This window comes from Trichoderma virens (assembly GCF_000170995.1).
Source record: "Trichoderma virens Gv29-8 chromosome Unknown TRIVIscaffold_92, whole genome shotgun sequence".
Lineage (NCBI taxonomy): Eukaryota > Fungi > Ascomycota > Sordariomycetes > Hypocreales > Hypocreaceae > Trichoderma > Trichoderma virens.
Genome location: NW_014013657.1, coordinates 1,764,576 through 1,790,964, shown reverse-complemented (window position 1 = coordinate 1,790,964; position 26,389 = coordinate 1,764,576). Strand labels below are relative to the sequence as shown.

The window sequence follows — 26,389 nt, the reverse complement described above, 5'->3', positions numbered from 1 at the left end:
CCCGCTAGGAACCTTCCGCTTTGAACTTGAAATAGAAATTGAACTCGAGGGGGAATGCAGGGTCGGTAACGACGACCTCTTGGCCATTTTCCAACCCCAGTTCGTTGAGCGACTTGCTCAAGTTTGGCCTGGTTTGCTCCTCCAAGCTTTGAGGAACCTGCATGTAAAGAGTCTTTCCCTCCGCTCGTATCGATGGCTTCTTGAGCTGAGCCTCGGGGCGAACGGCAAACGAGTCCAAAAGATCCTGGAGCGTCATGTTGGGATCAACTTCCAAGGGTCGAGCTTCCCGCCCGCAGACTGGGCAGTCTTCCTTCTTCTCGTGCTTGAATGTATACGTATAGATGCTGTCGTTACCAGAATACATCATGTAGTTGTTCTCAAAGCCCAGGCACGTTGCTGTGGTCGTGGCAATCTTGAATGCCTCATTACAGCAAGCAGCCGCGATGATGGCATTCGTCGAGGCAATGGCAGGAATAATGTTTTTAATCGTTCCTTGCGTGAGCGCATATGAGATTCCCGGAATGTTGAATTCCTCTGCGCGCTTAAGGGCCTTCTGGTAGATCCAAGTGACGTGCTCGGGATCGTCTTTGTCGAGCGTTGGAAACGGCTTCTCTTGTTCCCAAGCAATGACGTGGGCCCACTCAACGCAGTGCTCCGGCTGCCTCGGGATGGATGCAATAGTGCAAAGAGGGACAGCAGCTCTGGGGGCGTGCATGTCCAGCTGGCACTCTATGCATGAAGTAAAGGATGGAAAGATGACCCTGGCCTGGCCCTTGAAGCCCTCAGTACCGCCGTCAATCAACGGCTTGACGCCATCGGGATCTTCACTTTCCTCAGCAATGGAAACCAGCATGGCGTTGATCCATCGTCGAGCCTCAATGCTGTCCAGGCCACAGATGACGAGCTGGAATTGCTTGTAGAATTCATCGTCGAAATCTTGAATTCGTTTGTTGTGAGCGGTGATCTTGACGCCTTTGACTCTTTTCTCGACGAATTTCGCTGCGACTTCGGCCTTGAACTTCCCAACATCTGATTTGCGGAAGAGGAATTGTCGGTTCAAATTAGAGATGTCGATGGTATCTTCCAGTGCACCTTGTTAGTTCGAGCGACGGCATCCCTCGTGTATACTAATGCGCCTTACCCATATCAATAACATGGATATCCTTGAACTTGGACATGGCTAGATTCTTGAGGATTTCGCATCCCAGACCGCCTGCGCCACTGCCGCCGCTATCAGTCTGAGGCTCGACTAGGAAATATAGGTGTAAGGTAGGACAAACATCACCCTGTGCCTGGTTAGCCAAACGCCTACTTCCAACTCTGCTTCGTCTCTTGTGCTACGTACAGAATCTTGAATCGCTCAAACTGAGCCAGGAACTCTTCTTCCACAGCTTCTGGGTTTGTAAACGGGCCCGGGTTTCGTCTGATCTGCTCGAGGTACTTCCTACATCTCCGTCAATACAAGCCTGGGGTATCACCATTTCAGGCACTGACCATCGTGCCGTCTTGCTGTCAGCAGCAATCTCCGCTGCTCTCTGAGTCTCGACACTCATCTCGTGGCAAACGATGGTCGAATGGGAAGTGGGAATATCAATATCAAGGCGGAAAGGGAGCTTTTTGCCAGGAAAGATTGTGAAATTCGTAGGTGCTGAGGTGTGGAAGAGGAAGCTTCGTGCAGCTGTTGGGCAAGGTGGGGAGGAGCTTGCCTTGGCGTCGGTGAGAGTCGGTGAGGGCCGGTGAGATCAGGTGAATGTGGGGTCTCGACTTCCCTTGATCGCAGCTTCGTAGCTCTGCATTTTTGTAAGCTGCAACAGTCACAAGCAACCAAACAACTGATTATTTATTTTACTCTACCGTGCACTTGAAACCTCATTTAATATCATCACTTTGTCCAGTAACTTGATCGCTCTTAGATGCCGCTACCATTACTCTGAAGCACCTTCAGAAGCGCAAGGTAGCGGCTATGGACGAACTACTGACCCCGGTCAGCACCACATATCTGAAGCCCCGAAAGGACGCCCAGCCGCTGCTATCCGAAGTCAGTTCAACTAAGAGAGTGGCCGAGGTTCCCAAAATCACTCAGGTGGACTCGCCGGATGGAGCTTTGGAGCTTCTTCGAAACCAGCCAGATTACGATTCACTTGTTCAGGTGCTGAGATACCTCACCAAAGATGCTGCAAAGACAGATGGTTTCAATGTCCACGTGCCAGGTCCGAAAAGCGCAGCGGTAATTCACGTCCTGGTCACCGAAATTGCCTCCAACTACTGGACTCTGTTGAAGGAGGGTGGAGAGAATGACAGCGTCGAGGATGATGCGGACGACCTACGCCTATTTGTGGCATGTTTACAAAGCGTCACCGGCCTTAATGCCGTTCTTTCTCATCTCAAAGCTCTCACACAAGAGCACAAGTTAGGGTCTAAGGAATCTAAGCGGCCCGATTTGGTGCTGCATTTTAACATCTTTCTCGATTTACTGGCGACACTGCTGGAGGGTGAGAATGCGATTCAAGCCTTGTGGATAGCTTCAACGGAGAAGCTGGACACCCAGACACTGAAAAAAGTGCAATCCCAGGCACTTCTCTCGTTGATTACTGGGGGGCGTATACAATCTATAGCTGCCGAAGCAATTGAAGCTGCCGGGTCAGAAAATGTCCGTCCCAAATCGACATGGCAGGCCGATGGAGCCAAATATTCGCAATGGGTTGGCCATAATGTCATAGCCTGGGCCAAGCTAATTAGAGGCGAGGGCGAATTACACTTCTGCTCAGACATCTTTCAGCGAGGAATGTCGCTAGGTTATCTGGGTACGTGTTTACAAATATCAACATTGTCATCCACCACTTACAGGTAGTAGAAACACTTGTCAAGACGGTCATTGACGGTCTTCTTCTTCAAAAGGGAAATGATCCCAAGGACTTTGCCAAAGTTTGCTTCGCTCAGCCGCATAGCGCCAAGAAGACTATAAATATCCTATTACAGCACCTTGCTCAACAACTCAATGGCCTCGATTTAGACGATCCATCTTCTAGAGGTCTTATTTCTGCTGCCGCTGGTGTTATTGACGCAGTCATAAAGGGTAATGATGCTCTCTATAACCATCTCGTTACTTGGTGCGCTTCATCATCAGGTGCTGGCCTAGGGGATGCTGTGGGCATCCGAAGAGCCATTCTCGCAGTTGTAGCCCAAAATAAGGATGGCATTACAACTGTGTTTGAGAAGAGCTTAGCTCAGTTTGGAGATCAACTATACATTAAGCATGCGGCAATTCTGCAACAAAATGGTAGGACTTCTTTAGACGGGTCACATTCTCACAGCGCGCTGACCTCCTTTTAGTCCATACAGAAGTGTTGCTGCTAAGTGCAGGATACATCTCCAGAATGTCTCCCATCAAGCTCAGAATAATCGTAAGATCCGGTTCTTACCTGACAGCAATCTCAAATCGGATAGCAGCAACCCAGGCAAGAGCTCGATTCTTAGGCTTAGTTGTTGGAGAATCCCTCTCGACACTGATGGATGATAAGAGCCAGAAACTTGATTTTCATATGGAGGAAACCGAGAGTGAAGAAGCTCAAGAGCTAAAATCTCTCACCACTATCTCTGACGAGGTCGGCTCGATTGAACCTATCCTCAAGGCAGAAGTTGCAGGGCTGCCAGTAAAGAAGGAGAATCGTCCACCCCAGAAACGAACGCAAAAGCCCAAAGCAAAGTCTAAAGCAAAACCCGAACCCAATATCTCGACCATCAAGCCCATAGCCATCATCGAAGAAATTGATTCTTCAGACGATGATGAAGATCTTGTCCCTTATGCCAAAGGCTCTGATCCAGAAGACTCCGACGACGACGCCACATTAGTCCAGCGCAACAAACCAAAGGCCCCCGTTTATATCCGCGATCTGATCGTCTATCTTCGCGACACAGAATCCTACGATAAGCAGAAGCTGGCCCTGCAGAGTGCACCGCTCTTGATTCGCAGAAAAGCAAACTTTGGCATGGAAGTAAGCTCACACGCAAATGAACTCGCCGGTTTGCTCGTCGGATTGCAAGACAAGTTCGACATTGAAGACTTTGCGAATTTGAAGCTGCAGGGCATGATGGCCTTGATAGTCGCCCAGCCGAAATCCATGGCCCCTTGGTTCTCCCGGACCTTCTTCGAAGGCGATTATTCCTTATCGCAGCGAACACAAGTGCTCGTTGCCATTGGGCTCTCAGCCAGGGAACTCGCGGGATTTGATGTCTCTGAATATCAAGCAACTGCATCATTCCCTTCGAAGCGGTTGCCAGAGAAAATTGAGCAGCTATACCTTGACTCACCGAAGCAGGGCGATGCAAACCCTCCATCTCAGCTAAAAGCACTACCTCCAACCGCTCTGGACACGATAGCGCAGTCTCTCACATCATCCTTCTTACAGCCAATGGCCGCCAAGGCAGCAGACGCCACGACCGGCCCCGACATCCTCAAACTGCAGACCTTCACAGCCCGCTACAAGTCCAAGACCAAAGCAAAACCTCGAGTCCGCGCAATCCCCAATACTACCGCCGCTCTCATCGCAGAGTCCTTCTTCTATCCTCTTACTGCTCACTTCCAGGTCGCCCTTCGATCCTCCAGACCTGTCATTCTCAATCCCGCGCTACTGGCATTGTACCTCCAAACGTTGGGCATAGTCATCCATTCAGCGGGGCCTTCGACGCTTTCGCTGCCGCAGCTCACGACGGAGCTGTGGAATTTGCTTCTCGCCGTCAGGATTCACACGCAAGAAGATCTCGGTGCGTTGAAAGGTTGGCTCGTCGCCATGGCGTCCCTACTAGAAGTCAATGACGGCGACATGCGCAGGTTATGCGAGACTCAGGGGCGTGAGGTCATGGAGACGCGGGAATGGGCCGCAGCCGTGTTCAATAAGATTCGAGGCGAGGATGGAGGGGAGGAAAACGAGGTCAAGATGCTATCCGCGGGCGTACTGATTAAGCTCGGAGAGGCGATTGAGAAATACCAGGCGCTATTGATGGGTAACATGATTGGCTTCTCATGAGGAGGAGGGTAGATTGACGGTGAAAGAGAATACGTAACACTGTGGAATCGTATCAAAACTAATATATTGAAACATAAAACAAATTCCCGTTGAATCCAATACTAACATATCCATCGCGCCTATTGTAGATGTACCATTGCTAACATTGCAACGATGTCCCTTTACCAAGCTTTACGTAGCAAGTAAGTGCTGTTTAACGTACATTTGTCATGGTACAGACATATTGCGCCTCCTATCTTCCATCGCCAACAAACACCTTTTTTTCCAATAAATTGATCAATCAAATCACAATACCTTTCTCTCAAGCAAAATTCCAATCGCTCCTACGCTTATATCGCACCGCCCTCTGGATCCAATGAGTAGTGCGTATGTGTACTCTTCCTCCGAACAGGCAGAGTCGACAGGTACGAGTTGACATAACTCAGATGGTCTCCAAGGCTCATGGCCAACCGCCGCAACTCTCTTCTGACTTCCTCAGGAGAAGCTTGACCAAGCATAGCATTTGGCATAGGCGCCGCTGGGAGAGGAGGAAGTGGCGCTTCGAAGTGCCGCATAGCCGGACGTGGACGCGGAAGAGGGGGAGATTGGCTATGGGGGGACCGACTTTTGGGAGAGTACTCTCGCAGCGACGGCGCATACTGCGACAGTGCATACTGAGGAGTGCTTGGAGCAGGAGCCGGCTCCGGAGGCAGTTCTGGGTCCATGTCGGCGAAGTCGCTCAGAGAGTAGGGCCGGCCTTCATTGAATACCGAGGTGTTGGACTCCTTGCTAATGTGGGAATCATCGTGCTTTGCCTCATCATCCAGTGAGAGGTCCGGGATACTTGTGAGCACCTGTGCATATTCAGAATCGTCTGAGATGTAAATCGAGGGTTCTCTGTTTGTAGCATTCATGACATAGAGCGAAGCGTGTTTTTCTAGCTCAAAGGGATTTCCGCCGCCAATCTCTGAGCCGCTGATGGATCCGACATCAGAATGGGACGTCGAGGGGCGGGTAAAGTCAGTCGATGAGTCGGCGAAGCTCATGTCGAGATCTATCAGACTGCCCACGGATGCACGATGGTCACCCGAGGGAGTTTGTGAGATTTCGCTGAAACTAGCAGTATGCTGATAGGGGGGTTCCGTGGCGTGATGAACAAGTGCAGGTCGGCCATCATCCAACGGAGGGATGTTACTGGTGAAAGGAAATTTGAATTCTTCCGGGTTGGCAGACGCAGGCGCCGCCATTGAAGGGAATTTCCAATCTTGTGTGCGCCTATTGTCTTTGTGATCGATTGGGTCGCTCATCGGTGCCCTGACAAAGCTTGAATCATCAAAGTCATAGTCCAAGGATGCATGCGAATCGCTGGGCTTGATAGTGTCCAGGTCGACAAACTGCGACAGCTCGCCGCCGTGCAGCGATACGTCCAGGTCAATCAGGGACTCTCTGACATCTGGCGTATGTGAACTCTCGTCTCGGAGAGGCAGATCTGATATGGGGGCCTGGAACGGTTGGCTATAATATGCTCTCGAGTTTTCTTCATAGGTTGATATGGTATTTGGATCAAAGATTTTCTCCAAAGGCGCCTTCACTGAAGGAAGATGTGGTGGTGGCCTCCTTCGCGACTTGGGCTTTTGTGGACGCGAAGTCTCATCGTAGCCTTCCGGATTGAATTCCACCTTTGATCCATACACATCGTAAACATCTTGAGCATCGCCTTGGTCGAAGACTTGTTGATCAAAAGCCGCAGTAGTGCTGAAATTCCACTCGTCGTTGGAGATTGCGGCTGAGAGATCGGCCAAGCCTTGGGCGCCACCAGCAGAGAAGAGCGACCTCCGGTCTCCTCCCTGGGCCTCCCACATTTTGAAGGCCCGAACCAGATGAACGAGAGAGGAGGTCGGATGCGACTCTTCGGTATTACGGATATATCTATGGAATTGTACGTCTTCAATCGTTGGCCGCTTTTCGGCGTCGTGCTGAAGGCAGTACGCCACCAAATCTCTCAGACCAGCTGAATATTGATCACCCTCGAGTCGAGGTGTATGGTGCTTCAGATGCGTTCCCAGTCTCGTGAAATCGATTCCAGCGGTGACATTAGGCGGCAAGCCAGATGCAATTTCAAACACCATGGCACCAAATGCCCAGATGTCGACTTCGGTTCCATAAGACGCATCCTTGTCGAAAAGCTCGGGCGCCATCCAGTGCGGAGTTCCAATAAAGGTTGTCCTCTTGTCAACCTTTGTTTCGATAACACCGGCAACGCCAAAGTCGCAGAGCTGAACATCGCCGGTCTCGGTGACAAGGACGTTGGCACACTTGAGATCGCGATGGATGATGCCTTGGCCGTGGACCCAATGAATAGCCTCGGCAACTTCACGCACAATGGGGATAATCCATTTCTCCAGCAACCCGCCGGGGGCTGTTGGTCTCATGAGCGTAGCAACGCTCCCTCCGGCGCAATACTCGGTAACCATCCACATGGACTGGCCAACTGGCAACGCCTCGATGACATGGTTGATGTTCTTGGCCCCGCTGTCGCTCAGCAACTGCAGGGCATTGATCTCCTTGAGCAGGTCGCTGTAAGTGTCGGCCAGCTTGGGATTCAGCGTATCGCTCTCCTCGATGTCGATGATCTTGACAGCAACCAACTGGCCGGTCTTGATGGCGGTTGCTTTGTAAACACGGCCAAAACTTCCCTTGCCAACGAGCTCTTGAAGCTCATACTGCGGGGCTTCCTTGCCTGCCTTTGTGCAGCTCTCGAGGACGGCATTTTGCATCTTCTTTGCATCCTCAAGAGCCTTTTGCTTTGTGGCGGACCCGTCGGGCCATCTTACCTGGAGGGACATTTTTGCGTCAGACCTCTGGATGGATATGGCGATGTCATGGACTGGTTGTTTTCGTGTTTCGTACGAGTACGCAATGCAATTGACCTCGTACGAAGGGTACACAAACGCTCTGCTCAGCTCACTCGTAACGAGAATGGCCCAGACTTGCCACAGCCATCTTCGTGCAGCTCACCAGCCCCAGATGAAATGAACGTCGTGGATGGAATTGCTTCGTCTTGCGAGAAAAGCTGCAAAGACGAGGTGCCTGACATTGAAGTCCAAGGGAGAGAGGCGCAGCGCTTAGGCGGGGTTTAGCCGCGTGAAGCCTCAGCCATTCATTTCGTTGGTGCCAAATTTAGCCTCCAGTCTGGAACGTCGTGCTGCTTCAACTAGTATTGTCCTGCAATGATAAGACACAGAGGCTGCAATCGAAAAAAGAGATACCAAACAGGTATTTCTGTCCAAGTATTCGATACCTGCCTTAGGTACCTATTTATATAAGCATGATATGGTCATCAAACGAATCAAAAGGGCAGCTCTCATTGATACATCTCTTTGTACCGAGAAGCAACCATACTTGTGTTTCCATTCCCCGCCTTGCTAGACGCTGACAAGATGACTTCCTGCATTCGCCCCCTATGATGATGACGACGAGCCCTCCTTCATCAGATTCACAATCTTGCCGTGAAACGTTGTCCAATTGGTGCTGCACATATTCTTCACGGTGCCAACTAACAGTCTAGACGCCTTGATCAGGACATCCTCGACCAGCTCTATGCCGCCATTCCCATTCTCTCTCACCGTCCAGACCGTCTCCATCACCACATTGAGCGGGCTGTACAGCCTCACGAAAACGCCCTTTTCCAGATTCACAAATTCGTTTGTGCTCTCAACGTTGGAATCCCACAGTCCTGCAGGAAGCGTGTGCACCTTGTCCGTCACACAGTAGTATTCTGGCTCCCCTACCGCGACAAGTCCGCTGTTGGCTGGGATGGTGGGGGTCTCAACCTTTGATGGCCGAGGAATGGATTCGTACTTGACCATGTGAGGATCGCACTGCATGTGAAGATTGTGATTTTGGATAACTTCCAGAGCCTTGGCAATTGAAATGCCCGCAGGCAGAGTTGTTACATTTTGCAGCGTTGCAGTAGTATTAAGCCACGCTACAAGATTGTCAATAAATGCCACGCCCATTTGATGGCAGATGAGGACTCACAGGACATGATGGCCAGATATTAATAATAATGTCGAGTGAGATTTGGTTTTGTAATGTTGACTGCTCAAAACAAATAAACAAATGATTCGCTAGTGGTGTTGACGCCTCTCAGGGGATGCAAAGTTTGGCGAGGAATGCTAAAGAGCGAGGTGCGGCGGTACTTGTAGAAACCAGAGACTTGCTACGTCTCACAAAGTACTTCGTCGTTATATAGGGGTGACGAAGCCCAGGGAGGCTAGTCAGCTGAAACAAGGAGCACGAGGGCGTATTTCGAAATAAACTCTCGGGGAATCATATCATAGCGCTGAATAGGTGGTGCACATGAGAAATATTAACTGATAAGCAGCGTCATCAATCGATGGCTGCCATCTCTTGGGATTCGGGTTATCAGCAATCCCAGCACGGGACATCATTTACACCGCAGGCATTCATAGACGACGACCCGACACATGAGGGCATTGGCAGCGGCAATTTGGTCATTCTAGATATCATGGATATTGCTAATGGCCAAGTACCATCACGAACTTCTTTCGATTCACAATTGCACATATTTCTCCATGTAAAGACCATCTACATAATTGGTTCTACTCCATCTTCAAATCTCTCTGATCAACACTCCAAGTCCCAAAATAGAATGATCCAGTGTTATGTAATCCCCAGACCCCGCCATTTCACATCCACGTGACTTCGTGAAGTCCATTACGCGAGTTCGTGTGTAGACGTGTATAGCCTGTAGAAACTCATGCAAGTTCACGGAAAACCTGGTGCTGCTGTTTCGAAGCAGCATCTGCCATCATGGTCACCTCCACAAAGCTTAACCGGATGAGCACGCCGAAAAAGGCAGCTGCAGTTTCAAGTTTTAATAAGAAACCCGCCAAGCCCAATGCCAGCATCCTAAGCTTCTTCCAGAAGACAGCAAAACCAGAAGATTCACTATTTGTCGGTGCGGTACCTGCGGACACAGCTGACAAGGATGACTTATATGGCCGTGACGATGAAACTCGATTCAATGAGGTTGAAGCCCCGAATAAGAAGAGGAGAGTCAGCAAAGATTCCATCCAGCCAGCGGTGGAGAAGAAAGCGGCAGATGCATTAGAAGCAACCTCCAATGATAGCACAATAAAGCCGGTAAAGCCTGAAAACGGAGACGAGCCGAAGAAACCTAGACCTCGGATTAAGACGCCCTTTGTCATGGATTCTGACAGCGAAGGTGACGATGGTGACGACAGCAACAGCAGCACATCCAAGCCTGTCACACCGCCGCCTAATAAGAACGCCAACACTGCTGATCCATCCCCTCCATCCGCTCAACCAGAACTATCCAGCGATACCGCGCCGGTCAAGGATGCCAATGACAAGTATGAACCGCCGCCGCTGCTCGAGCAAGAAACCTCGACCGATGCTCAATTTAACCAACTGGGGGATTTCGCTGACATGGATGATTTCGACATAGACGAGTTTGAAGGTGAAGAGATGCGGGAAATGCGCTTCATGCAGGAGCAGGCCCGGCTTGAAGCTGAAGAAGCTGGAGTTCCGGGCGACGACCTCGACGGCCTTTTGGATAATCAAGCCATGGTGGAAAACTGCCCCATTTGCGGCGGCAGCTTGCTCGGCATATCTCCAGACGAAGCTTCGCGACATGTCAATTCATGCCTCGACGGTGATTCCATTCCGCTACCCACGAAAGATGACGCCGCATCCAAGGATGTTGCTCAAGTGGAGGCCATGGAAATTAGCAAAAGATTTGCCCGAGCTGCCGTCCCCAGACCTGGCCAGACAAATCCTTTCGAGATCAATACTGAGACTAAGACAAAGAGTGCTTTTTCTAAGCTGATGTCTGGCAATGCGGAGGATTCGGCCTGGGCTACGGCGGCAGCAGCAGAAACTGCGTCTCGGGGCCGGCCCGCATATGAAAGAACGTGTCCATTTTATAAAATCATGCCGGGATTCGCAATATGCGTTGACGCCTTCCGCTACGGCGCTGTTGAAGGGTGCCAAGCATACTTCTTGAGCCACTTCCACAGTGACCATTATATTGGCCTTACTGCAAACTGGCGACACGGCCCAATATATTGCAGTAAGGTAACTGGGAGCTTGGTCAAACAACAGCTCCGGACTGCAGCCAAATGGGTTGTTGAACTGGAATTTGAGAAACCATATGATATTCCGGGGACTGACGGCGCATCCGTTACCATGATGCCCGCGAATCATTGTCCTGGAAGCTCCCTGTTTCTCTTCCAAAAATCGTTTGGTAGTGGGCCAAACAAGCGAACAAAGAGAATATTGCATTGTGGCGATTTCCGGGCTTGCCCAGAGCATGTTCGGCATCCCTTGCTCAGACCTGATGTGATAGATTCAATATCAGGTAAATCGAGACAGCAGCGGATTGACATATGCTATCTCGACACGACATATTTGAATCCACGATACTCTTTCCCTCCTCAGGGAGACGTCATCCAAGCCTGTGCAGAGCTGTGTGGATCCATGTCGGCTGATCCCAACTGCTCTGATGATGTGTGGCAGAGGTCAGAGAAGTCTGCTGAGACAGGGACCATGAGCAAATACTTTCAGAGCGACAAGCCATCAGAAGGCGATGCCCAATCAAAATCGACGTCCCGACCAAAACAACGCCTGCTGGTGATATGCGGTACTTATTCCATCGGAAAGGAGAGAATCTGCGTAGCTATAGCCAAAGCCCTTGGCTCCAAGATTTTTGCATCTCCGGCGAAAATAAAGATATGCAAACAGCTTGATGATCCCGAACTGACCTCGCTACTGACGTCTGACCCTGTCGAAGCCCAAGTTCATATGCAAATGCTCATGGAGATCCGCGCAGAAACCTTGCAAGAGTATCTAGACAGCTACAGGCCGCATTTCAGCCGTATTGTTGGCTTCCGCCCCAGCGGTTGGAATTTCCGGCCTGGAAACGGCAAGGCTGTCGGGGCCAATACTCCACCAAGCAGCATTTCGACCCAGCAGCTTCTTCACGGAAAGGGCTGGAGGACAAGATTCGGAGTGAAGGACCTTGTCGCTCAGAGAGGTAGCACGAAGGAAGCCATGTGCTTTGGCGTTCCTTATTCCGAGCATAGCAGTTTTCGTGAGCTAGCCATGTTTGTCATGAGTTTACGCATCGATAAAGTTATCCCCACTGTCAATGTTGGTAGCGAGCAATCAAGAAAAAGAATGAAGGGCTGGATCGATAGATGGATGACTGAGAGGAGAAAGGGAGGACTGGTAAGACCGTTGGTGGAAGGAGAAGACGACGAGCATAAAAATGATTCACAGCTGTGGCAAGGCAAAGCGGGCGAAGGAGGTGGAGCTTGGTGGTAAATCCAAAACAAACCAGCTGGATATTGTAAAGCTTTATTAAAACGTCCAAAGTGATGCTGGTGAGAAAACCGGTGGTCCGTTGCCCATGCCATGAGAAACGCCAATTGACTGCTTTATATCTGCAACAACCCCAGTGACCATCCATCATATGTAAATTCCATCACACTCCGTTGCTCCGATCCAGGAATACAGGTGTTAAATTTTTCTTTTTTTCCCCCTTCTATCTCAAGCAAACATCAAATTGTTTCTTCCTTAGCTGATAATCACATCTCACGCTAAAGATCCGTTATTTCGCTTTGGCCTGCTGTGCAGCAGCTTCTGTAGACACAGTTAGTGTTTGGTACGTGATTCCTACTACTTCGACATCTCACCTCTTCGGGTAGCATCCTCCAACAGCTGCGTATCAACCGACGCCGCTGGGAGGTGAACATATCGCACGACAGAACCACGAATGAAGACATTCTTGACAGAGCTCTACAAGATTCGTCAGCCGTACTATTCCAACAGTGGAAGTTGGATTGTTCCGTACCAGGTGAGGATACTTGAGCTCCTCCACCACTTGGATGTCATCAAGCTTGATGTTGAGATACTGGTCGACGCTTTTCAGAATGCCCTTGAGCTGGATGTCGTTTTTGAGCTCCACGGTGACCTCATGGTCGATGAGAGTCTTGAAGAAACTACCAAAAAGTATCAGCATCCATATCTACCACTGTCACTGCCATGATTGCCTCAAATGCTAATAAGCATCACGGGCAAACACTCACCTGAAGAAGAGCATGATGACAGATTCGGGATTTCAGCTACCCTCAAGCTATGTTTAGGCGGCGGGGTGAGCTCAAGGGAAAAAAAAGCTTCAGTTCGAATGCGGTGCTCAGAACGGCGATGTGCGGCCTCGAAGGGTAATAGCTGGGATTGCAATTGTTGTGGATTTTGTACTAGATATATTTCTGGAGCGCTCGATATATTTCAGGTCGTTTTCTGGGGTGAAATGTCACGGCTCATGATGAATGCGGTCCCACACGCAAGTTGTACTGAATGAGGTGTTGAGCGATTGGGTCACGTGATGCCGGATAGTTGTATGCTTTTTGGTGAGAGGGATGTACTCTCATAGCAGCTCATGGACGCTGGGAAAAGACTGCATTGAAAGTAAAAATTTGTATTGACTGCTATGAGAGAGTTCTTTGATGTTTAATTTCAGAGTTGTTAACTTAATACAAGTGAAGAGAAGGCACTTCTGAGCGTGAAAACTACCCTGATTATCATGGCATTAACGCTAAGCAAGATCATGTAGCTTCTCTAGCATGATCTTGCTTATTTATGTACATGTATATGTGTGTATGTATGTATGTATTTATTTATTTATAAGTAATCTCTTCATTATTCGAATCCTGAACCAGAATGACTCCTAAACCCGCAACACAGCAGGACATCACCAGTGAATCTATATATGCAATGCTACTCTCTCGCACCACCAACATCAGCTTCCACTCAAGCAACGTGTACAAACGCTCGCTTCTTGGCGCTGCGCTCCCGGCTCTCCTCCTCCCACGTCTCATCAACGTACTCCTTGACGCTCTTCTCCCGGATCTGCATGCCCACAACCTTGAGCGCAGCGATATTCACTCCCATCTCATCCTTCTGCTTCTTCAGGGCGGCTCGCAGGTTGGTGCGGATGCCATCCATCATGACCTTCATCGTCCGGCTGGCCACAATCTGCTTGTGGTGCGTCTTCAGCATGAAGAATAGGATTCGACATGTAAGAGGAATGTTCATCGACCGCATGGCGAAGATGTTGATGAATGTAAAGAGGATGGGGACAGAGGCAAACGGAAGCACCAGGAGAGCATCGTGCAGAGCGGAAGCCTTGATGCGCTGAAGTACAGACATGACGTAGGCCTCGGCAGTGATATTACCCAGAGCAAGGAAAACCGGGTTGCGCTGAGGAGGCATTGCGTGAGGATTCGTGAGCTTGGCCTCCTCGTATTCCTTTAGCAGGTTCAAGTCCGCCATGCCCATCTCCAGAGCTTCCGCTATCCTCTCACCAGCCATCAAGGTCTCCGTAGTCTGCTTTCCTGCTGCGGCAACCTCGCCATTCTCGTCGCCCCCTTCCGGATCCTTCTCCAAGGAAGCCGTCAAAGTACTCTCGTACAGCTCTTCCATTTCCTTTTCCCGTTCTTCTTCTAGGAAAATCTGCTCGTCGGTCTCATCCCATACGCGAATGCTCTTGTCATGACTGGCAGTGACAAGGAAGTTTCCGCTATGGCTCATGGCTATAGACCATACCTCACCGTGGTGGCCATCTAGCCTCTGAATCTGCTCAAATTTGTCTCCATCCCAGTATCGGATGGTTCGATCTTTGCCGCTGCTAAAGAAGTGATGACCGTTGCCATCAGAGTTGTGAGGAACAAAGGCCACTTGCAGAATACTGTCTTGGTGCCCAAACAAGGCCTTGTGGCAGTCACCAAAGTCGAGACCCCAGATTCTAATGTTTTTGTCGGCGGAACTCGTGACAATAAGCTTGCTATCATACGAGATATCCATGCTTAGTACTGGTAATTTGTGTCCGTAGAGATTGAGGTATAGTTTGAGTGAGTCCACGAAGAAAACCTTGACCGTGCTATCGAGAAGTGATACCGCCAGCAATTTGGCATCGGGTGAAAACCGGAGGCTGAGAATATCATCGGAAACCTTGAGTGTCCTAGATTGGACAAGCTTGAGCTTGGGTGTCGTTCGTTTCGTTCCCAAAACCTGCTCCTGCACAATCTTGAAGTCCCAGAATTTGGCGCTTTTGTCGGCGCTTCCAGACACGACAGATCGGCCATCGGGGTGGACTTGCAACGCCCAGATAGCTCCCTCGTGTGCCTCGACGCTGTCTAGGAGAGATGCTGACGCAACATCAAACAGCTGCAGTTCGCCGTTCTTTGTACCCACGACGACAACCTTGTCTCCGGGAAGGAAGGCACAGCAAAGAGCATATCCACACTCAAATGTCCGAATACAAGTCTGAGTCTTGATGTTCCAAATCTTGAGCAAACCATTGGAAGCCGATGCCAGCATCTTGTCATCTGAGCTTAGTGACAGGGCTCGTATGTCAGCTCTGTGTCCAGGAATCTCGACTGAAAAGGCCTTGGTATAGTCGGGGATATCGTCCTTTGATTTCTTGTCGCTCTTCTCCTTGGGCTGTACATTGTAGTACTCCAGCTGGTTGTTAGTTGTTCCCACCACTAGATGGATTTGCTTTTGACCAGCCGGCAAAGCCCAGTCGATTGATCGGACCTTGCCGCCCGTTCTTAGGATGACATATTGAACGAATACATCGCTAATGTCTGCTTTTGATACGTCATCTTGCGCATCATCTCCATTCTCCATATCCTCGTCGTCGTTCTTAGCATCCTTCTGCTTTTCTCGTCTTCGTCGTCTCTTTCGGGCCAGACCCTTTTTGACTTCAGATTCTGATCTGATGCGCCAGATATCGACGCTCTTGTCCGAACCATGGACAGCGAAATAGTCACGCTGAGGGTGGAAAATAACCTCGGTCGCCCGATCTTTGTTCTGTCGAAACAGAGTTCCCCGGTCCTGCAAGAACTGTGCGGAGGCGTTCACCTCCACCCGTTGCGCAGTCGAGCTCAGTCCATCGGTGTCCAATGACCACACCTTCATCTCTCCATCGTTGCCTGCCGTGATGCAGCCGCTCAGGTCCGGAGACACGCCAAGTGCCCAGCATTCACCATTCGTTTGCGAGATGTGTGTTTCTATACAGTGCCTTGACGACAGATCCCAGAGCTTGAGAAGAGAGTCTTTGCCGGTCGACAAAAGAAATCCGTCGGCTGCATCTTCACCGTTGAGAATCATGGCTTTGTTTCCATCTTCGTCGCTTACTTTGGGTTCGGGTTCCAAGAATCGGAGGCCTGTGATCTGGTCTTTGTGTCCACGAAGCTTGAACTGTCCGACTTCTGCGACAAGGTCCCAGACAATAATATCGGTGTCTTTGGAGCCACTGGCAAGTCGCACTCCGGATTTGTCAAAGACAAGGTGCGTGATGGCTGATTTATGGCCATTGAAGTTGACTAGAACAGTGGCAATTTTGCTGTCCCAGATACGAATGCTTCCGTCTTCGTATCCCACAGCAAACATGTCCTTGTCCACGCCGCTCTGCGCAATGGCAGTGACGGGGTAGGAGCATCTTTCATCCCTCCATCGTCCGGTCAATTCACCCTTTTTGATGTCCCAGCACAAGACTTCTTCGTTTGCGGCCGTGATGGCCTGGCCTGCGCCAGTGCCCGTTCGGTCTTTGGACGTCCAGACAAGGTTCGAGGAGCTGGACAGGATTGTGCCAAATGACTTGGCGTGCTCGTATTTGCTGTACCAATGGTCAGTACGGTGCCTTTCCCCCACGTGTAGCTGGTATTTGAACTACTCACAGGTATGATTTGACCATGGTTGTCGATGTCAACCTCGAATACTGGATTTTGCTCTTGCCAAAGGAACTTGCATTTACACGCCGCTGCTAGCCAATTGCGCGGGTATCGATATTTTTTTTCGTAGCGCTTATCGATAACGGGGATTCGGCTAGCGCTCCGCAGCGTTACAGTAGCTTGCCATTCCAATGAACTTGCTTACCTAAGGATACTACAGAGGATATGGTCCACTACCAACTCCGTGAGCTCAGTGCTGTCACGTGGTGAGCTGCCTGCCCCCCAAGCTTGACGTCTTCAGCAACGTAGCTCAGCCCCACCACGGGGGTCGGAGTCGTCAACCAGCTCCAAGACGAGCCGGAGAGACACCAGCAGTTGCCACGACACAGCCGCCACGATGCTTCTTCTCGATTACCAGAACGCCCTCATTCAGTCGGTGCTTACCGAACGATTTTCCGGGTATAAAAAGGCCCATTGCCCTGAGGATGAGCCGAGCTGACCGCGGCATAGTGCCCCGCCCGTACACATCGACCAGACCGTATCCGACTTCGACGGCGTGACATTCCACATCTCGACTCCTGAGGTCAAGACAAAGATTCTGCTCTCCATCCAGATCCGATGCTTCAAGGACTTGGCCAAATACGGTGCGGAGCAGGTTCTCCAGCGGGAATACGGCCAGTATGTCGTTCCGGTCGAGGTTGGCTACGACTTCTCGGTGCTGGTTGATCTAGAGAACCTGCCGGAGTCCAAGGGTAAGCCATTGCGAATCACAGAAGCATACATGTTCCTTGGCATCAAACTCACGCTGGAATATAGAGGAACGCGACGCGTTGGCGATGCAGTTCGCCCTGTTAAAGCGCCACGCAATGGCTGCGCCGTTCGAGCAAGCATACCAGGAGCATTATACGCTGAAAGAGGAGGCATCCAAATTTAGCTCAGAGGATGCCCCCAAGGGCGTGATGGAAGGTGGCGAGGTCAAGGCTATCCACTACCGAGAGGAGGAGGCTATTTACGTCAAGGCCAGTCACGACCGTGTCACGGTCATCTTCAGCACAATCTTCCGGGAGGAAACCGACAGGGTGTACGGCAAGGTCTTTATCCAGGAGTTTGTTGACGCACGAAGACGGGCCATTCAGAATGCACCTCAGGTGCTGTTCAGAAACGACCCCCCACTTGAGCTGCAGGGCGTCCCCGGCGTTCGAGACACCGGATCTGGAGAGATTGGATACGTCACATTCGGTAAGAAGGGGATGGACTATCTGATTTGACTTGTTATGCTAACTCATTCAAGTTCTCTTCCCAAGGCACCTCACTCCCCAGAGGATGGCGTCTGTCATCTCTCACATTCAAACTTTCCGGGATAACTTCCATTACCACATCAAGGCTTCCAAGGCCTACATCCACTCCCGAATGAGGAAGCGAACTGCAGACTTTCTGCAAGGTGAGTCCAATATAACATGTATATATATTATCAGATTGCTAACGGCTGTAAAGTGCTGCGCCGCGCACGCCCAGAGAACGAGGAACGGGAACGAAAGACGGCCAGTGGCAGGACATTCAAGGTGCAGGGCAGCTAAAGAGAGCCGCAGAGCTTCATGCCTCTTTTCCCTCTCCGGCCAGTTGTAGATTTAAGTATGGCATGTTGAGTAGATGCAGCCTCTCGTTAGAGCAGGGGTGGTTTTGAGGTTTGTGACTTATTGGCAGGTGTAGATGAATTTTATGATGGGAAACATACAGCCATATCTCTTTTTTTCCATAAACCTGGCGATGCTTTGTCATTTGCTTTTTCATGAGACTATTCATTTCTCATTTCGTAGGCGGTTTGCATCCAACGGCATGTCATAGGGGTCGTTTGCTGCCTGTGCTCTTTGTTCAATTTACTTTTACATGGAGCTTTCCAAGATGGACAGTACTCATTCGATGTCACTGCGGAGAGCTCGCTTTGTGGCACTTTTATAGCGAACACGCCACTGTAAACCCGCCCTTTTTACTGTGGAACATAAACTAGCAGCCAGCCTCACACCTCGGCCTGCCGTTCAAACTTACCAGTGTCGACCCTCCGGTCGCAAATACGATGGTATGGCCATTTGGAGCCTCAGCATCCAACAAGCGCGCAGATGATGACGATCAGCCCAAGAAGCGGCCCGTCTCATGGCCGGATTCTTTGGGCACTCAAGATTCGAGTCCGCTAGCAGCCGCCAAAGAATGGGCACCTGTGGTCGGATTCTCCTTGGTAGGCCTTGCGGCGCTGCAGCTCTATGCGAATTACCTACGCCGTATCCCAGGCGCTGCGTATGTGCGGCCCAATTTCTTTCGGAATAGGAGTTTGTATGGCAAGGTGACGAGCGTTGGTGACGGCGACAACTTCCATCTGTTCCACACGCCGGGAGGGAAAGCGGTGGGCTGGGGATGGCTGAGAAAGGTCCCCGAGACGAGAAAAGAGCTCAAGGGACGAACTGTGAGGATTTCATCTTTCACCCCTTGCCTCTATCAGAGATGTGATTGCTAACCCGGGACGCAACCACAGATACCCATTCGCATTGCTGCGGTTGATGCGCCTGAGGGAGCGCACTTTGGAAAGCCAGCTCAGCCCTACTCAGACGAGGCCCTGCAGTGGCTTCGAAACTACATCTTGCACCGAAACGTGCGTGCGTACATTTACAAGACGGACCAGTACGAGCGGATCGTGGCCACCGTCTACGTACGCCGATTTCTGCTGCGCAAGAATGTGGGCTTAGAGATGATCAAGAGCGGGCTGGCCACAGTCTACGAAGCAAAGAGCGGCGGCGAATTTGGGGGGTTGAAGGAACGATATGAAAAGGCCGAGGCCAAGGCAAAGAGGAAGCGCAAGGGAATGTGGGCTGGAGATCCAAAGACCTATGAGAGCCCAAGGGAGTATAAGACAAAGTGGGCGTCGCAGCAAGACAAGGCCCAATGAAGACTTAGGCAAATGAAATGTTGTTGTGTTGTGAGAAAATACAGGTACGAACGATATCTCAGTGCTATCATTCTGTTGTCGAGATTTTTAGCTCTCACTTGTTGGCATGGCACAGTCGTTTGGTGCTATCTATAGAGCGAGGCTACCCTGATGCTTCCTATCTGCGGCACCAGGTGTTTCGTGATTCACCCTCAGCAGCTACTCGACCCGAAACGATCCCGTGCTTCGCCTTAAGATACTGTGTGAAACGAACGGCATTCACCACTGGTAGCATGGACTTTTCACTCGAATGTCATTGCAGGAGGGCGTGAGGCTTTCGCATAAGCGGAGCCGGGCCATCGCTTTCATGGCATGATCAGCAACTAGGTGTTATCCCAATGGAATGACATGCACGGCCTGGGTTTGCAACAGCAAACAAACAATTCAGGACGGCTAATGGTGACATGGCTGCGGGTTCCAGGAGCCACGGATTCTGGGCCGGATGAGCAATAGGATGTAGAAGCGATGATTTCAGAGCTCATCCATGAGTGATCCGTGGATTGTGCGTCTCTCGGATCTCTTCCGCGTCCATCTCCAATGCAACCTTGATAGATGGATCGACAATCTTTGTTTTTGTTTCCGCCCATGTTGTATATCAGTGTTTCGCATCATTTGTGGCCAAGCAAGAGTGGACCGATGCTCTGTGCCCCTGACATTATGCAAAGACGCATTCCGCGAATAAGAAGCCGGCGTTGAGAGAGCCGTGCTCCGATGCATCTCACAGTCACAAACGCCGCCAGGGGTGTTTCCGGTAAAAGGCTCACAATCTGCCCATTTTTCTCTCCCTTGAATATAATAATAGAAGAGCCCTACTCGTGCAGTGTCCCATATCGTCGGTGTGGAGGGATCATTAGCCCTTTTCATTTATTTCGAGCCTCACTAGCAGAGCCTCTGTCACTCATTTTCCCCCTCGACTGAGTTGTGTCTTTCTCTGTGCCCTCGTTTCAAGACTGACAACAGCTCACGATCCATTCACTTGGTCCAATCGAGTTCAGTCACACTCTCTTGATTGGCTGCTACTGCTACCCAAAATCATCAGACCGTCCCACGAAGCTCTCGTATTACGAGGACCTGTATTACAACAGTGCAACACTGATTTTCTAGTGAGGCTGAGCACAAGTACGTGTGCTGGTGAGAGGCTCCGGCCGATTCGATCTCGTCGCGCACAATCTCGCTTCGCTCCCGGCCAGCAACCACACCGCTCGGCAGCATTCATTTCTCGTCAACTTCTTCGTCCAAGCAGTGTAACCCACGAGCCAAATCACTGCGCAAACCACGCGCCGCCCCAAAAAATAAAGCAGCGGTTCCTGATTCAGCGCCTCTCCCGCCTGGAGCCACTCTCCAGCGGTGCGCAGGCCACTAACCTTATAAGGCTAGCTGCCCTGGCCAGGAGCAACAACCAGCAATTTCCCGCATTCTTGGTGTTTTTCCTGCTTCTCGAGCCCAACCAGCCACTCTCGCCTTGCTCCATCAAAAATCCAGTCCAATTGCCCCATCACCAACTCATCGCAGGCGACGAGACACTGCCCGAGCATTTCCTATCCGCGATACCAGCCTGCTGCTTCGGCTTCAAGATTCATTGTTACGCTCGTTTCTTCGATCGATACCCAGTCGTTGTTTATTTTAGTTTTTAATACCTCCTCCCTTCGACTTTGCCGCCAACCAGCCATTGATTACTGTACTCGTAATTCATCACGCACGCAAGCCCGTGATGCGATAGCCTCAACCAGCGCCCTCAGCCTGTCTGCATCTGAAATGACCATTCGAACACCATCGATTCCGACGTCTCCATCATCGTTCGCATCGTCTGTCGCTCCGAATCTGCGACTTTCCGCCCTCTCATCGGCATCTTTTCGAATCGCCTTCTCTCCTTAGCGCGGCGCGAAACTCACCATGCGATTATCCTCCCAACGACGCCGGGCGGCGCGACGCCCCCGTCTGTTGAGCTCGAGCGTTGCGTCGTTGGCAATTATTGCGCCTTCGGTTGCACGTGCCTTCAACATCACAGCAGCTCCCCCCGCGAACCTCGATTTCTCCCAGCTGGGAAGTATAGGCATAGCCGGAGACTTCAATGGAATCTCACTCTACCAGTTCCAGGAGCAGATTGCACAGCCCTTGAGCACGAATGGCAGCGAATACCTATTGACACAGCTACCAAATGGCGCTCTCGCCCCCATTGCCGCAACCGACGCGTCGATTCTGGCCATGTGCTCGTTGACGCTCAAGGATGGCGCCGAGGGTGTGTTCCTGGGTGGAAACTTTACCAGCATGGACGGCATCAAGTCAACAGCCATCGCCATCTATAATGCCAACACAACCACGTTTACGCCGCTTGAAGGACTCGAGGGCGAGGTCAATGCGCTGCTGTGCGACGATGCCAAGGGAATAGTTTATGTGGGCGGAAACCTTAAGGGGGGCAACTCGACAAATGCGATTGCGTGGAAGGTTGATGGCAACTGGACGAACCTGCCCTTTGCAGGCTTCAATGCCCCTGTGAGCTCCATTACAAAGGCAGCCAACGGCCATGTCATTTTTGGCGGGAGCTTCACTGCTTTGGGCAATGTTACTGCGCCAAACAAGGCGGATGGACAGGCTATCAATCTTTCTACCGCGAATATCTCGGCCGACAACACCGCCTCGACCAAGGGCTTCAACGACCCCAAGAATGTCATCTGTAACGATGGCCTTGGAGCGCCAGGAAAGACTTGGCTGCTCCAGGACGAGGTCCCTGGATCTTGGCAGGCGACCTTTGACTTTGGATTTGAGCCCACCAAGCTGCGGCTATGGAATACACATCAAGATGGACGGGGCACAAAAACGTTCCGCTTCATCGCCTTACCGATTAACGGCATCATGAACTTTACCTATATCGATCCTGCTACAGGAAAAAACTCGAGCTGCACAAGCGAGTGCCCGCTGAGCCACGACCCCAAGGTTCTATACCAAGACTTTCATTTCGTCAATAGAATTGGCATGAACGCTTTCCAAATCGACATTTCAGATTGGTATGGAAAGGGAGCTGGTCTCAATAGTGTACAGCTGTTTGAGGACAATATGTTCTCCTACGCCATCAACTCTTTCAACGAGCCGTCGTGCAACATCACCTTCCCTTCCAGCGCCTCTGCAACCGGGCCTTGGAAGCAGTCGCCTTCTTTGCAGAGCGATTCAAAGTATCTGACAGCACAGCTATCCAGTCCCATTTCGTCCAAATCAGCCTCTGTCGTTTTCGTACCCAACATCATTGAATCTGGCAACTACTCTGTCAACATGTATACCCCGGGTTGCGTGCCCGATGGCTCGTGCCTGACTAGAGGTCGTGTCAATATTACCGGCATCATGTCAAGCGGCACCATTCAATCAAACTTTACTACTTCAATCTACCAGACCAACAACTTTGACAAATACGATCAGATCTACTTTGGTTATATCGAAAGAACCTCAGACACCTTCAGACCAAAAGTTACACTCACCCCTCTCGACGGCCAAGACCTGAGTGAAATGACCTTTGTGGCTCAAAAAGTCGGCTTCACTCTTCTCAACTCGACTGGAAACCTCAACGGCCTCTTCGACTTTGACCCAAGCCAAACAAAGATGGACATATCTAGCCTGGACGAATCGCCAGTTAACCAGCTTGGTGCCAGTTTCGATCACAATACGGGCGTCAACTCTCTTGCAACGTCAGGTGATATCACTTACATCGGCGGTAACTTTACCTCGGATGCACACCAGAACTTCGTTGCCATCGATACCAGCGGCAAGGTTATGCCTCTCAACGGAGGTCTCAACGGCCAAGTATTAGATATGTATCTCCAGGACACGAAGCTATTCGTAGGTGGAGACTTTACAAATTTACGATCCAACGGGAAAAGCGGGTTGAATCATGTGGCGGTTTATGACACAAAGAGCCAGTCCTGGAGCGCATTGGGTGCAGGCGTCAATGGCAGAGTCGAGCAGGTTGTGGCATTCCAGGTCAATATTAGCAGCGTGACTGAGAATGCCATTGCCCTGACAGGTTCCTTCTCCGAATGCGAAGCCTATGGTGGCTATGAAGCACTTGCCGTCGACGGATTTGCTGTTTGGGTTTTGTCAAGAGACAATTGGCTGCAGAATCTGGATGGCCCGACTCCGGACTTTGGCGGAATGCTCACAGCCTCTCAGCTGAACCTCACCACCGGCAATTCCCTCTTCGCAGGCTCCATCGAGTCTTCGCAATTGGAGGCCAATGGTGCCGTCACGCTTAGTGACCAAGGATTAGGTCAATTTCCAGTTCATATCCAGCAGAGTAGTCAATCATCTGGCAACAAGCGACGGGATCTCTCCCCACAACCCACATCTGGTGTTCTGACGGGAGCCTTTTACACCGGAAACAATAGCAACAGCAACAGCAACATTACAGTTCTCGCAGGTCATTTCTCGGCTCGGGCTTCCGATGGCTCTACCATTAATAACCTGGTTTTCATCGACGGCGCCAACAACAACACCGTCACCGGACTCAAGTCTGGCATATCCTCATCATCAGTCTTCACCAGTGTCACTTTTCTCGGAAGCGTCCTCTATGCGGGTGGAAATGTCACCGGCAATGTTGATGGCAGCAGCGTCAGCGGTCTCATCGCCTACGATGTTGCTTCCAAATCGTTTTCCAGCCAACAACCTGCGTCACTGCTGGGCGGGAATCAGACTCTGTCTGTCGTCACTGTTCGACCTGACACTTCAGAGATCTATGCAGGCGGCTCATTCGAGAAGGCCGGCGCTCTGGACTGCCCTGGTGTTTGCACTTATAATGCCGACACTGCTCAATGGTCAAGGCCTGGCAGTACCCTGGCTGGACGAGTCAGCTGCTTCTTGTGGCACAGCAAGTCTCAGCTCATTGCTGGTGGCGATTTGCGTACCAATGGAACCAACACAGGATTCCTTGCCCTGTACGATGCCAACAAACAGGTTTGGACGGACTTTGCGGGCGCCAGTCAGATCCCGGGCCCTGTCAACGCCATCACAGCCGCTTCGAATGATAACAGTCAGATCTGGATCTCTGGTAACTCGCCGAACGGATCCGTCTTCATCATGAAATATGACGGCAAGCAATGGCAGACCCCTCAGTTGCTACCACCCCCAGGCAGCAACGTCCAGAGCTTGCAAGTTTTTACAGTGACCAAGCCCCACGCCAAGTCAGCTCTTTTCGATGATCAGGAAGTGTTAATGCTCACCGGCTCCATACCTTTCCCCAATGTCGGAATGGCCTCGGCCGTCATTTACAACGGTACCGACTACCTGCCTTACGCTCTAACCAGCACGGACACTGGAGCTGGAAGCATTGCCAAAATATTCTCGCAAAAGGACAACTTCTTTACATCTAGCAGTATGTTTAATCTTCTCCCCTTACCAGTTGTATTATTACCAGTGTCATGGTTTCTGTTTTTACTAACTCTGTACTCAACAGCTAAACACTTACCTCTTGTTTTCGTTGTCCTCATCGGCCTCGCCATCTCGCTGGCACTTATTGTTATCCTCGTCGTTTCAGGAATCGTATTAGATCGGATACGCAAGAAGCGCGAAGGATATTCGCCAGCACCAACCTCCATGTACGATCGTGGAAGCGGTATTCAACGGATACCACCTCGTGAACTACTTGAGCAGCTTGAGAGAACCCGGCCTGGAGAAGCACCGCACGTATGAGGCTACAACTCTCAAATGAGATAATAATTTTCAGCATACATATCCGATTCAGCGTCCGGCGTTTGGATAGGAGTTTGGAACATACCAAAAGATTTACAAACAATAAAAACAAAGAGGAGAGGAGAAGGTCTAAAAGCCGGAGGAGAGTAACTCGAAACATTCCGCTGCCTTTGGCAATTGTCTCGATGCGAGGAAACTGCCAGACGATACATCGTTCTCAACCAAAACTTAATGTCGTCAGCCTTTCCCTTACGCAATAACTCCTCTTTAATATCTTGTCTTTACTTTCAAAGACCTTTCTTCTCGCCATTTACGAGGTTATGACTACCGGTTAATACTTTAACCTATTTCCTTTTTTCATTCGCTTCTCGCATAGACGCCTCTGGGTTTGGACCTTGATACCCAGTTTCCATGCTACTTTTTTTCTTTTGACCATCTTTTTGCGGTCTCGTTCAAATGTATTATATATTTCAGGCAGTCTCCGACACAAAGACTGTCGCGGCTCTGTATTGTGGTATTTTTCTCGTTTCTTTTTTGGAATTGGCCGCAGAGAGGAGTAGGGTTTGGTTTTTGGGAGATAAAGGAGAGTGGCCGTGGATGACGTGAGGTCGGAATAGTAGAAGTATTCCTTCTCGTCGGCAGGTAGATGCGTTGGCACCTCTTGGACTGGGCATATGGGGGATAGAATAGGAGCAGCCTAATCTGAGTGAAAAAGAATCTGGTTGGCAATGATAGAATTATTAAATAGTAATGCGTCTCGCGAGAGGTGTTGAACAATATTTGAATGTTTGAAATGCATATTGAAATTAGTAGATAACCATGCGTTCGAAGAATAGAAGGATGTAAACATATTTACCTGTCTATTACTAAGAGTATCAAGCGGTGTATGCTCATTAATTGTCAAGTGAAACGGGCAGCATAGTAATCCAATATCGTCATCTTTTCTC

General features: G+C 50.5%; 10 protein-coding genes across 10 annotated transcripts; 5 read left to right on the top strand and 5 right to left on the bottom strand.

Annotated features, from left to right (window-relative positions):
- Positions 1-4: 4 nt before the first annotated feature.
- TRIVIDRAFT_196549 (uncharacterized protein) lies at positions 5-1,553 on the bottom strand (the record flags this gene model as incomplete). The annotated part of the gene is made up of 4 exons (XM_014094475.1): positions 5-1,080; positions 1,142-1,221; positions 1,346-1,444; positions 1,495-1,553. 4 exons carry the CDS (start codon positions 1,551-1,553, stop codon positions 5-7), a joined length of 1,314 nt encoding a protein of 437 aa, XP_013949950.1.
- Positions 1,554-1,963: 410 nt separating this feature from the next.
- TRIVIDRAFT_38412 (uncharacterized protein) lies at positions 1,964-5,027 on the top strand (the record flags this gene model as incomplete). Its single annotated transcript, XM_014094474.1, has 3 exons — positions 1,964-2,804; positions 2,855-3,280; positions 3,334-5,027. 3 exons carry the CDS (start codon positions 1,964-1,966, stop codon positions 5,025-5,027), a joined length of 2,961 nt encoding a protein of 986 aa, XP_013949949.1.
- Positions 5,028-5,080: 53 nt separating this feature from the next.
- PAK4 (serine/threonine protein kinase, STE family, STE20-related) lies at positions 5,081-7,852 on the bottom strand (the record flags this gene model as incomplete). The annotated part of the gene is made up of 1 exon (XM_014094510.1): positions 5,081-7,852. The coding sequence occupies one exon, from the start codon at positions 7,850-7,852 to the stop codon at positions 5,357-5,359; it is 2,496 nt and encodes an 831-aa protein (XP_013949985.1).
- A 615-nt stretch (positions 7,853-8,467) lies between these two features.
- Positions 8,468-9,054, bottom strand: TRIVIDRAFT_64362 (uncharacterized protein; the record flags this gene model as incomplete). Its single annotated transcript, XM_014094473.1, has 2 exons — positions 8,468-8,994; positions 9,048-9,054. 2 exons carry the CDS (start codon positions 9,052-9,054, stop codon positions 8,468-8,470), a joined length of 534 nt encoding a protein of 177 aa, XP_013949948.1.
- Positions 9,055-9,842: 788 nt separating this feature from the next.
- TRIVIDRAFT_56212 (uncharacterized protein) lies at positions 9,843-12,377 on the top strand (the record flags this gene model as incomplete). The annotated part of the gene is made up of 2 exons (XM_014094472.1): positions 9,843-10,298; positions 10,431-12,377. 2 exons carry the CDS (start codon positions 9,843-9,845, stop codon positions 12,375-12,377), a joined length of 2,403 nt encoding a protein of 800 aa, XP_013949947.1.
- Positions 12,378-12,395: 18 nt separating this feature from the next.
- On the bottom strand, positions 12,396-13,155 carry TRIVIDRAFT_214945 (uncharacterized protein; the record flags this gene model as incomplete). The annotated part of the gene is made up of 4 exons (XM_014094471.1): positions 12,396-12,695; positions 12,749-12,851; positions 12,907-13,054; positions 13,142-13,155. The coding sequence occupies 4 exons, from the start codon at positions 13,153-13,155 to the stop codon at positions 12,664-12,666; spliced, it is 297 nt and encodes a 98-aa protein (XP_013949946.1).
- Positions 13,156-13,865: 710 nt separating this feature from the next.
- Positions 13,866-16,815, bottom strand: TRIVIDRAFT_56214 (uncharacterized protein; the record flags this gene model as incomplete). The annotated part of the gene is made up of 2 exons (XM_014094470.1): positions 13,866-16,737; positions 16,799-16,815. The coding sequence occupies 2 exons, from the start codon at positions 16,813-16,815 to the stop codon at positions 13,866-13,868; spliced, it is 2,889 nt and encodes a 962-aa protein (XP_013949945.1).
- A 328-nt stretch (positions 16,816-17,143) lies between these two features.
- On the top strand, positions 17,144-18,586 carry TRIVIDRAFT_82510 (uncharacterized protein; the record flags this gene model as incomplete). The annotated part of the gene is made up of 5 exons (XM_014094469.1): positions 17,144-17,251; positions 17,303-17,544; positions 17,609-18,031; positions 18,084-18,233; positions 18,287-18,586. The coding sequence occupies 5 exons, from the start codon at positions 17,190-17,192 to the stop codon at positions 18,367-18,369; spliced, it is 960 nt and encodes a 319-aa protein (XP_013949944.1).
- A 280-nt stretch (positions 18,587-18,866) lies between these two features.
- Positions 18,867-19,765, top strand: TRIVIDRAFT_74319 (uncharacterized protein; the record flags this gene model as incomplete). The annotated part of the gene is made up of 2 exons (XM_014094468.1): positions 18,867-19,250; positions 19,320-19,765. 2 exons carry the CDS (start codon positions 18,867-18,869, stop codon positions 19,728-19,730), a joined length of 795 nt encoding a protein of 264 aa, XP_013949943.1.
- Positions 19,766-21,662: 1,897 nt separating this feature from the next.
- Positions 21,663-25,442, top strand: TRIVIDRAFT_37858 (uncharacterized protein; the record flags this gene model as incomplete). Its single annotated transcript, XM_014094467.1, has 2 exons — positions 21,663-25,125; positions 25,207-25,442. 2 exons carry the CDS (start codon positions 21,663-21,665, stop codon positions 25,440-25,442), a joined length of 3,699 nt encoding a protein of 1,232 aa, XP_013949942.1.
- Between the last annotated feature and the right edge of the window lie 947 nt (positions 25,443-26,389).